We start from the raw sequence: 12,104 nt of genomic DNA, 5'->3' as shown, positions 1-12,104 counted from the left end.
GGAACTATAAGTTGGACTCCTTTGCCTCGGCAGAGGCCTCATTCGGCCGCAGGGTGTTGCAGGCGGTTCACAGGGCAGGACCCGCGCCTCAACAGGCCTGAGTGGGGGACACGGGGCCTCAGGGGTCTCCCTCCCTAGGGACGTGCAGGCTTTGGTACGTCCCATTCTGGATACTCCTCCCCCCTCACTATGGAGAAAGGGCGTTGGTACTTACCTGATACGCCTCTTCTCATAGTGGGGGGAGGAGTATCCAGCCCCTCCCTGACTTGTTTGTACGACTAAGTGTTATGTTCATTGTTTATGTTGTTATTTAAATATTGATGTTGAAGACAATAAAAGCAAAAAACTGAATCAAGAGTCTGGAGTGAATGATGCAACAGTCGGAGAGAGCTCTTGGTCATTAAAACTGGGCATGCCTGGTACCAGGGGGCGGAGCCCAAAGAGCTTATCTGACTCAATCCAATCACGAGAGGTTAAGGTCAACCCATTCTGGATACTCCTCCCCCCACTATGAGAAGAGGCGTATCAGGTAAGTACCAACGCCCTTTCTGGTCCTCCCATTTAATTTTTTTTTAAGGAAGGCCAAGTGAGATCAAAGGAAAAAGTAATTTTAGCCTTATTTAAGTTTTAAAAGTGAAAGTCTCCCAAAAATCCTGGTGTAGTGGTAGATGTAGCACAATATTTTGCTCCTTGCTTATGTTTAAAGATCTTGTCTTAGAACACAGGATAAAATAGTATAGGCTTCTTCAGATTAAAAACAAGACTCGTTGGAAATAATATACCATAAGTAATGTTTAACATAATACAGTGCTTGAAAATATTGGAAGAACCAGTTTTATTTATGTCTGATGTTTAGTTTTGAAATGTTGGTAATCCAGCTCTGATTATGAAGAGACTCGCTTTTAAGCTTGTATACTTTCTGTTGGCATTTTATTTTTAAAAAAATTGATTGGGAATCTTTTACCATAGTATAATAACATTTTTTTTAATGACCCATCAGAGTGGAGTTGGGGCAATTGAATAGAGCTGAGTGCCTAAGGCCCTTCCTAATGCCATTACCTTGAAGGAAATGGTCTGATTTTTAAATCAAAAGATCCAACTGAGAATTGGAATTCAGGCCCCTGAGCTTATATAAATGTATGGAAAAATATACAGGTGGTCCTTGATTTACAACTACAATTGGTACCAGAATTTCAGTAAGGTGGTTGTTGAGTGAATCACACCTAATTTAATGACCTTTTCTTGCCATGCTTAAGGAAATTCCTGCAGTTGCTGAATGAATCCAGCTTCCCCCATTGCCTATGCTTGTCGGAAACTGGCCAGAAAGATTACGGATTGTGGTCACATGACCCTGGGGCACTGCGAAGGTCTTGACAACTTTGGATCATGTGACCTGATCATAGGGATGCTGCAAACATCAGAAATGCGAAGACCAGTTGCAAATGCGAAGACCAGTTGCAAAAAAAAGTCCCTTTTTTCAGTGCCATTTCAACTTTGGTCACTGAATGAACTGTTGTAAATTGCGGAATACTTGTAGAATAAATGTACTGGAAATTAAAATTACAGTTGTTTAGTGACCATTCAAAGCTACAACGGCACTGAAAAAAAGGGACTTATGAGCACTTTTTACACTTACAACCGTTGCAGCATCTCCATGGTCATGTGATCAAAATTCAAGCGCTTGGCAATTGATTCACACTTACGATGGTTGCAGTTTGCTGGAGTCACATGATCCCCTTTTGCAACCTGGCAAGCAAAGGGAAGTCAGATTCACTTAACAACAGTGTTATTAACTAAACTACTGCAGAGATTCATTTAACAACTGTGGCAAGAAAGTTCATAAAATGGGGCAAAACTCACTTAAATGTTTCACTTAGCTACATATATTTTGGGTTCAATTGCGGTTGTAAGTCATGGACTACCTGTATGTAATATATCTGAGAAGTAGATCATATTAAGTTTTAAAATGATGTGTCGTGGGGCCAGGTTATTTGAAGAATCCTCTACTCCTAATGATATTTGCTCATCACGTCAAATGTGCCAAGAGAGACATGCTGCAGTTCTTGTCCCTCAAGGAAGTCCTCTTAATGGCCCCAGGGAGATGGGCTTTCTCTGCAGTGGTGCTTGCCTTATGGAACATCCCCTCCCCCAAAGCCAGGTAGCTCTCTCCCTCCTTATTTTCTGGAAGTCCATGAAGAGAGAGAGGGGGAGGAAATTCGGTTGTAATGGAGCCATCTAAAATTCTCACTGACTTTGTGATATGGTCATTGTTTATATACCTCTTTAGCTATACTCCATCCAGTTATTTCTTGTGAAGTGCTGGCCATATAAATCTAATAAAGAAATAATATGAGATAATAGAAATATTAAGGCAACAGGCAGAGAATTGCCATTTAGTTCTTTAAATAGATGGTGCTATAACTTAAACATGTTCCCCAACAGTTTTCTTATTTTCTTTTGTTTCTTTTCAGAAGCAAATGCTCTTTCATTATACTGGATGTGTCTCTGCAAAATGACTAGAGTGTTTCAGTTGTGGACATTGTGCTATTAATTATTACAGCCTTGCTTTTTCTTTCTTTCCAGGTTCTAACAATTTTAAATCGACCCACATGGCACAGCTCAGGGAAATGCTATTCAAGGCACCTATTAGATGCTGCAAAGGTAATATTGAGCAGTCTTCTTTTTCTCTCTTGAAATTCTGCTAATGAGAAAGACTTGTAGACTCTCCCTCCAAGAGTCTGGTTTGTACTTAATCTTTATAACTTTGCTTTCCAGCTCCAAAAAAATTAGGTTAAAAAAGCAAACCTTTCTTCTTAGAGAACTATTTTTGTAAAGTCTCAAGAAAATGGATGTGATTGTAAAAATAAAAGTAAGCTTTTAGCAGCAACAAAGAGTTTCTTCCTAGTACAGATCACTTTGGAGGAGGGTCTAGGGCAAGTTGGCACAGCCAACTCAGCACAGCCAACTCGCTGCAGCCAACTCGCTCAGCACAGCCAACTTGCCATGGGACAAGAGTTACACTAATATTGAAGAAATGGTGGAATGAAATCTTAAAGGATGAAAAAGGAGGGACAGAATGAAATGTGAATGACAAAAACTAAAATTATTTTTTAATTATTTTAAATACTTGAATTGATGAATTGTCCCACAGCCAGTTGTCCCATGGTAAGTAGGCCACAATGAGTTGTTCCACATCAAATTAGCCATGGTGAGTTGGCCGCACCAAGTTGGCCCATTCTATCAGAGAACACCATCGCACCAAGTGGCTTAAGAGAAAGTCTATGAAAATGACCTAAGTCTAGAGGTCAGGGAGCTGCCAGCTGCACTGATGCAAAGCTGGCAAGCTTTCCAGATGTTCTTAGAAACAAACAGAATCCAAAGCCTTTTTGCAACCCTATAAGAAATGAGTTGCTGCTAGTTTAGGTTAGTAGTCAAGATTTTTATTTTGAACTAACCACACTTCTGGTTACCAAAGCCAGGCTCAGAGTGAAACAGGTCTGATAATCGAGTCAGGCTTTGTACTGCAAGTAGTCCTCAGGACTAAGGACCTTAGTGGAGTCTGCCCCTTATGGTCGTAAGTTGTGAGTGTCGTAAACTGCAGGACCTGATTTTATCACCTTTTGGTGGCAGTTGTTCAGCATATGTGGCAAACATTACACAACGGCCATGCTCATTAAGTGAATTCATTGTTTCCTATGTGTGTTTTTGTTGAAAACTGGAAGTAAATCCTGGTTTGGGCAAAAATGTCATAAATTGTAATCATGTGAATGTGGGCTGGTTGTTGAATGCCTGAAATGTGGTCATGTGACTAAAGGAGGGCAGTGGCCATTGGAACTTCAGAAGTACTTTTTACGGTGGGGGAATCTACCCTAATTTTGAAGGGTCAAGGACAACAGTCAAGGACTACCTGTAAATGACCAGCCAACCAGAATCCAGGCTTGTATTGTAGTAGTACCTCTGAACACACTAGGCATTCCTATCCAGAAGGACTTGGAAAACAAACTTCCTACTTTGCCCATTTTAGAAACTGAACTCCAGCAGATTCCCTTGTATGCAGCATTACCTGCATCTGAAATGGTCAGGCCACCGTTGGCACCAAAATCATTAGAAAGAGGCCTCAAATGGTGGCGCCAGAGTGAGCAGACGGCTTCACTAACTGCATCTCATGAGCTACGTTTGGGCCCCAACAGACCTCCTGTTTTCTCAAGGACCAGCAATGCTGGGCAGAGCTTTTGTTCAGAAACACACTGAGCATAAGAAAGGAGCCCAAGGCCAGCAGTGCTAATCTGGCTGCAAATATCCGTTTCAGATGCCATTTTTAAAGGAATTCTTTATTGTAAATCTAGGCAACGCTGAGGCTCAGTTAGGTAGTGTTAAAAACAAGGAGCCAGCCTACCTATCCATATTTTCCTCTTCAGCCTGAAATGGGGAGCATGGGTTAAAAGGTGATGTCAGATCTTCCAGAGATAAGCTGGAAGGAAGAAAGAACTACTACTTCATCATCCTCTGGAACGATCTCCCCGTGGAGATCCGGACCCTCACCACCCTTCAGGCTTTCCACAAAGCCGTTAAAACCTGGCTGTTCCGGCAGGCCTGGGGCTGATGAGTTCCCAGCCCCACTCGAATTGTTGCGGCTGTTGACAAGTTTTTAATTTGTTTTTTGTATTTGTCTTGTCTTCTTGTTTTTGTACTTCCCCTTTTCCCTATTGTTAGCCGCCCTGAGTCCCCTCGGGGAATAGGGCGGCATACAAGTTTAATAAAACTAATAAAACTAATAAACTTAACTAATCCTTAATCCAACTATACAGTCACACAGGTAGTCCTTGATTTATGACCGGTCACTTAGCAACTGTTCGGACAGACCTACCTAGAAAGTAGTTACAACCCAGATTCAAATTTATAATCACACACACACACACACACACACACACACACACACGGCAAGATGATCACATAACCACACTTTAGGCGTTTAGCCACATGACTGCTATAGCTATTTGCAGCATTCCATAGGCATGCGACCACATTTCACAACGTTTTTGCCAAAACCTGACATTTACTTTTGGTTTTTGGCAAAACCACACCATAGGGGACCATTGGTATGCTTAAGCACTGCTGGGATTTGCTTAATGACCACCACAGAAAAGGTTGTAAAATGTAATTGACCTGTTTTATGACTGTCACATGTTTCAACCGCAATGGGTAGGCTCCATTAACGTGGTAATTCGAGGACTGTACTCCCTATTTATATTTGATCATGCACAATTTGTACTCTTGAAAGTAATAAATGAGAGACTTTAAGCTCATACTCCCAAGCTAGAAAGGATTTTGTCTTCAGTATCTAAGTGCAAATTTCCACTGCATTCACAAATATACTCCTAGTTGTAGATCCAGTGTACAAATGATTAATTTTCCTTCCTTTATTTTTAATTTTGTTTCTTAAACATCTCAACTGGAATAAAAGTTTGTAATCTGATTAATATTTTGCTGTTGAATTCCTGGAAGAAAGAAGCCACTTTGTGGAAATTAGACAGCACCCAAGAACATTTAGCAATAGGAAGGAGAAGTTGGAACCTTATAAAAGTAGTCAGCTGCATAGGAAAGATTGCTTGAAACATGTCAGAGAAACTGGCAGTCTCCCTGATGCTCTCAATCAAAAGTTGATATAGTACTTAGCACTAGCAGACCAATAGCAAGAGCACTTACATTTATATATTGCTTCACAGTACTTTGCAGCCCTCTCTAAGCAGTTTATAGAATCAGCCTATTGCCCCCAACGATCTGGGTCCTCATTTTACCAACTTTGGCAGGATGGAAGGCTGAGTCAACCTTGAGCCAGTCAGGATCGAACCCCTGGCAGTCAGCAGAATTAGCCTGCAGTACTGCATTTTAACTACATACACACCACAGTTCCATGGGTAAAAGGTTGAGGCATTGTCAACCTTGAGCCAGTAAGGATGGAAGGAATTGAACTCCTGGCAGTGTGAGCAGAGTTAGCCTGCAATATTGCATTCTGACCACTCTCATGGCTCTTAATACACTTAATTCACGCAGCAGCATGCTTAACCCTAAGGTGATTAGGACAGAATGACGGTGCTCACTTCATCTGCTTTGCCCAAATGAATAATTCCTATTATGATTTAACAATGTTTTCCTCCACACCACATGAAGATAAAGGCTGGATCCCACAACACTGTAAATCCATTCAACTTCACTATAGCCTAGGCCAGGGATCTCCAACCTTGGCAACTTTAAGCCTGAGATACCAACTTTGCTGCTGGGGAATTCTGGGGGTTGAAGTTCACCAGACTTAAAGTTGCCAAGATTGGAGATCCTTGGCCGAGATTAGCATGATATGCAAACCTTGCTGCAAATATATTCTGTCACCTTCCTGTACATCTGGAAGGTTCAAAGGCAGAACAATAATTCAGGAGATGCAGACTGCATTGTCCAATAAAAATATCCATTAAAAAAAGAGCTATCTGATCACCATTAAAAGTAATCAAAGTGTAGGAGGCTTTTAAAAGAATTGTGTTTACTAGCAGAAGGAACTTTCCTGCACTTTCCCTCTAGTTATATCTTCCTGAAAAACCTGTCCTGCGGGATGGGGAATTTACAGAAAATTGGGCAAAGTCAGTTTAAATTCAGGCTTGTAGAAATTTCAAGACTGTTCTTAAAAAGTTTTGAACATAACAGATTGGAATTTGGGCAAACCACACATCTAAATATATATTATTTTATTTTACATACCGTATACAGTAAAAATTATGAATAAAAATGTTGGAAGAGTCATCATATGTATAGTCTTTAATAATGTGAGTCTTTGTTATTACTTGGGTCTGTGTTTTGTTTGATGTTCCTTTTTTCTGTTCCTTTTTTTTTACTGGGACATTTGAATTATGTTATTTGGTTTTTAGCTGATGTCAATCCTTGATGGTATGTAAATTTAAAGAAGCAAGTAGCAAGATAAATACTTAAAATAGACCAACAGTATTAATTTGTCCTACGTATATTACGTATGTCATATAGCTAGTGATTTTTGGTAAATGCTTATTAATAGAATGTTAACACCACTTTCTTTCATTTTCCTTCTTTCCCTTTAACTTCCTGGCTCCCCTTCTTAAAAACAGAAACATTCATGTTTTCTGTGAAGAATGGTTGTGAATTAATGCTTTCTCACACTTTTATGTATTTGCAAGCATTTCTTAAGTTCTTGTAAGTGCTTTATGATGTTATGTTGCTCACCAAATTGCTCTTGGTGTCTCTCTAGCATAATAGAGATATCAAGCATTTTCTTTGAAGCCTACATGCACTTTCAGAAATGACATTCCGATTATATCATTCTCTTTTTTTTTAACAACTCGAAAATAGAAGAGCTCTGGGTAAAAATAAAGGAAATTGTTGTTAGTTCATTTGACTTCAAGTGGTACACTGTGTGACAATTACGCAACCATGGGGATGAGCTGAGAGGTAGCAGAAGCTGAAACTGATTCCATTTCTCCCCAAAACTGATTTTTTCATCCAGGACCTGCATTCTGCTATTGCTCTGAAAGCCCTTTCACCCAAGACTCAGAGAACAGTAGGCCTGGTTCATACTTGTGCACGCACAGACATGCATACACCAGGGTCTTGCAGGTTCTGTTGCTACGATATGCCATCCACAGAGTGGACTGTATTTAATAGCTGACCTGCTCTGATATGAAGATACCTGCAAGATGTTAGGAAGGGAGATTTTGGTTTCTGTTGACTAGATAATCTCCTGTGCGCTGCTTGGGAAATCCAAGCATGGGTTAACTTTGTCCATTAGTCTAGAGACTGAGTTACGTAATTATTGACCACGCCTCCCCTGGCCAGGATGGTTCAGTTTTTTAACTAGGTCCAGCCTAAAGAGGGGCGAACTTCCACCAGGGCCTCGAAGCAGGGGCCCCACAGAGCTTCTAAGACCACGGATAGCGCGGTAAAGCGCAAGGAGAAGGCCAAGGCTTCGGCCTTAACTCCCGGTCAGGCCACCAGGTCGCCTCCCATATTGATGGCTGAGCGACACTCGCCAGTTCTTGCCATTCCCCCAGCGGGAATTCAGGGTTGGTCTCCCAATCTCCCCATATCATCGGGAGGGGAGGAAGACAAGGAAGCTTCTGATCCTCGGCCTGCTTCCATACTACCACATACAGGCCCAGCCACGTGCCAGGCTGCCTCTCACTCTGGACCTGCAGCTACATGCATGCCTACTAGAGCAGGCCTGAGGCCCAGGGACAGGCTCGAATATGACCTGCCCCAGAGCTACATGATCTGATTGTGGCAACCATATCCCAAAGGGTGGATGCAGAAATCCAACTTAGGGTTCAGCACCCTCCTTCTGCTACCATGACCAGACACACACACACACACCAGTCTCTAGCTATTCCCCCTTCTCCTCTGCCTTCAGCTTATAGCGAAGGCTCTATTTTAGGTGAGGAAGAAGATACTGGGATGCTGGAATTATCTGATGATGATGGCCCGGCACAAGACATGCTGGCTTTCTCTGGCTTGTTTAGGCCAGCCCTATTCAAATCCCTCTTATATAAGACCAAAGCAACTACCAAAATGGATGGGGCCACCACCCAAGCTAGCACAGCTGTAGGCCTCGACTCCACTGACTGTTATTTTGCTGAGCAGGTGCAGGAGCAAGATGCCATCCCTACTCGCAAATTGTTTCTGGACGTTATCCAGAAACAGTGGGCCCAACCTACGGCTGTACCTCCACCCAGCAATGGAGACCGGAAGCTTTATGCTTCCACACCAGAACTGGAAACCCTCCTCCAGTTCCCAACTGTGGACCCTCCAGTGGCGGCACTGGCCTTGGATGCCACGCTTAATGCAGCCAAATTCGCCTCTTGTGCCTTGGTCTCTAACTTAGCTTCATGTAGGCTCCTCTGGCTTCGCCACTGGCAGGCTGACCTGCGCTCCAAGTGGCGTTTGGCATCCACCCCCTTCAAAGGGGGTCCTCTATTTGGAGCAGCCTTAGACCCCATTTTAATAGAAAATAGGGATAAACGCAAGGTAATGCCCTCGACTGCTAGGTGCGGCAACAGGAGGCAACAGCCCTATCATAGGAGGCAGCCCTTTTGGGCAGGGGAATCAGGGTACTCTACAGCCCCTATGTTCCCCCCTATACCAGGCCGTTCCAACAGAACCTTGATAGAGGTCAGGATCGTTCAGGATCAAGAGACAGAGGCTGCCAGCAGGCCAGGTGGCCATTTCGCGGAAACGGCAACCGCTCTTTCCGCAAATACAGGTGACTCGTATGGGGTGGGACCTATTGGAGGGCGTCTCATCTTATTCGCTCCCCAATGGGCAGAAACCACTTTGGATGCGTGGGCTCTTCAAAGGGTGAGGCAAGGCCTCACCCTAGAGTTCCTCGCCATCCCCCCCCCCCGAGGCGGTTCATCAGATGCCCAGTGCCAAGATGCCAGGTGAAGAGGCACCTGATGGAAGTGGAAATAGAACATCTAATTTCCATTCAAGTGATAGAAAGGGTTCCCCAGGGACAGGAAGGGCTAGGATTTTATTCTATTCTTTTCCTGGTGCCTAAAAGCTCAGGCGGATGGTGGGCCATTCTGGATTTAAAACGGTTCAACCTCTAGTTAGTCCATCCTATCCAGGGCCATGGAGGAGGTGGTAGCTCGGGCCATATCCAAAGGGATCTCAGATGGCATGGTACAGCTGGCGGCCCAGTTGCCCTCTGTGGCGCACAAGCCAGCCCCCAGTCAGGCCAAGATCCCCAAGGCTTCTGAAGCTAGGGCACCCTCTCCTGCCCCCACGGGCCTTAGTGAGATGTCAGATCAGGAGGAGCCTGAGGTAGAAGTTCCGGTCCTATCGGAGGATGAGGAACCTGCCGCTGAACAGGCCACGCGCTCAGCCCTATTCAATCCGGCCATGTTTAAGGCCCTCCTTACGAAGGCCAGGGCTGCAGGCCCCCAGATGGGTCTCCCAGCTCCCGCAGCAAAGCCTATATCTGATCTGGTCACGGGTGTAGTCATAGGGCCCCAGGACCCCGGCGCACGCCTTTTTAATGAGGTTCTTCCGCCTTTGGACCTCGTGCCGGCACCCCAGTTATTTTTGGACATCATCCAGCGATAATGGGTGCAGCCGGTGACTCTAGCCACTCCCAGTGGGATGGAGAGGAAGCTATTCACCATGGAGGCTCCCCTGGAGGAGCTCCTCAAGGTTCCTCAGGTGGACGATCCAATTATGGCTCTCACATCCCCCACTTCCCTTCCAGCCGAGTTATTGGAAGGCCTCAAGGCAGAGGACAAGAGGGTGGAATCCGCGGCTCTTAAGACGCACCAGGCCACTGCCTGGGCCATGCGTGCTTCCGCCAGCTCCTCTTATTTTGGCAGGGCAGCCCTCTTCTGGCTCCGCAAACTGCGGGCTGGCCTCCCGGCAGGCAACTCCAGAACTAAACAGGACATCACCAAGATCATAGCCACCGTGGAGTATTCTGCTGACACATCCCTGGCCGCCACCAAATTTCATCCAGGGCGCTGGCCTCGAATGTCACCTCGAGGCGCCTGCTGTGGCTCCGCCACTGGCAGGCTGACGTTAAAGCAAAATGGAAGGTGGCTTCCGCCCCCTTCAAGGGAGGTAAGCTGTTTGGAGAGGCCCTAGATCCATTCCTCACCGAGAATAAGGATAAGTGCAAGGTGCTCCCTCCAGTCACAAAAAAGCACGAACGGAAAGGTCAGCCCTTTCGCAAAAATTCCTTTCGGAATAGCGAGCCCTCCACTTCCACTGCCGGGCCTAGTCGAGCCTACAGCGCCTCACAGGATCGCGCCCAGGATAGACCCTCCTTTAGAAACAGAGGGAAGCAGCAGGGTTTCCGTAAACCCTTCCGGGGAGGCTATTCCAACAGGCCCTTTAGAAAGTCAAAGTGACCGTCACAGGGCTCCCCCCATAGGCGGCCGGCTCCAGCTCTATGCCGCCCAGTGGGAGGAGACGACGACGGACAGTTGGGTCAGGAACACGGTCCGCCATGGGCTGACCCTTGAGTTCCTGTCCTTCCCTCCGAGAACCTTCCTCCGTTGCCCTATCCCCACGTCCGCCCACAAGTTACCACTGATGAGGGCGGAGATACAACACCTTTTAGAGATAGCGGCCATAGAGGAGGTCCCCAGAGGGCAAGAAGGCGGGGGGGTTTATTCCATCCTCTTCCTGGTCCCCAAGTCATCAGGGGGGGTGAGAGTGATCCTGGACCTCAAGAAGCTGAACAAGCATCTGGTGTACAAGCGCTTCAAGATGCAATCCCTCCAGACCATCCTGGGCTGCGTCAGACCGGGCGATCTGCTGACATCGATCGACCTGAAGGAGGCGTATCTGCACGTTCCGATCCACCCGGCGCACCGCCAGTTCCTGAGGTTCCAGTTTGCCCATCACCATTACCAGTACAGGGCCCTTCCCTTCGGGCTCTCGTCGGCCCCACGGACCTTCACCAAGCTGCTGGCAGCTGTAGCCGCACGACTCCGGTCTCTGCCCGTCAGATTGGAATGCTACTTGGACGACATACTTATCCACTCGTCGTCCAGGGGGCAAGCCCAAGCAGACCTGGCCACCACCATCAAGGCCCTGCAGCTTCACGGGTTCTCAGTCAACCTCACCAAGAGCCATCTGAACCCGACCTGCAGGATCCAGCACCTCGGAACGATCATCGATTCCAAAACCTGCCAAGTCTTCCACACTCAAGAGCATGTCGACAGCATCTGGGAGCATCCGCTCGACCGGGTCAGCCTCGATCCTCTCTCTATCACAACTGATGGGGAAGCTGGTGTCTTGCATCGCGGTGGTCCCTTGGGCGCGGCTGCACATGCGAGAACTGCAATGGTTCCTGCTCCCTCTCCAAAGGAAGAAGGCCAGCAACTCCAAACAGGGGGTACGGGTCCCACCGAAGGTCCTCCGTTCCCTCCGGTGGTGGCAGACGGAAGCCCTCCTCAAAGGCACATGCTTCAGGGAGCCAAAGAGGCTGATAAGCACCACAGACGCCAGCCTCTTCGGCTGGGGTGCTCATCTGGGAACAGCGGTGGTGCAGGGCAGGTGGTCGCAGGCGGAGCTCGGCCACAACATCAACTGGC

The 12,104-nt window shown here is 46.2% G+C and overlaps 1 protein-coding gene across 2 annotated transcripts in view; it reads left to right on the top strand.

Moving 5' to 3' along the window:
- The window catches only part of ABCB7 (ATP binding cassette subfamily B member 7), a 110,798-nt gene that overhangs the window by 13,564 nt on the left and 85,130 nt on the right, over nt 1-12,104 (top strand). For both annotated transcript variants that reach the window (XM_014068863.2, XM_014068862.2), the window contains exon 2: nt 2,584-2,661. In XM_014068863.2, the coding sequence (XP_013924338.1) occupies nt 2,584-2,661 (78 nt within the window). The remainder of the gene's footprint in view (nt 1-2,583; nt 2,662-12,104) is intronic.

This window comes from Thamnophis sirtalis, unplaced genomic scaffold (genome assembly GCF_051295495.1).
Source record: "Thamnophis sirtalis isolate CommonGarterSnake01/CBP01778 unplaced genomic scaffold, rThaSir2_p1.2 scaffold_13, whole genome shotgun sequence".
NCBI lineage: Eukaryota > Metazoa > Chordata > Lepidosauria > Squamata > Natricidae > Thamnophis > Thamnophis sirtalis.
Note: the sequence above shows the minus strand (reverse complement) of the source record. Positions and strands in the feature narration are given on the sequence as shown.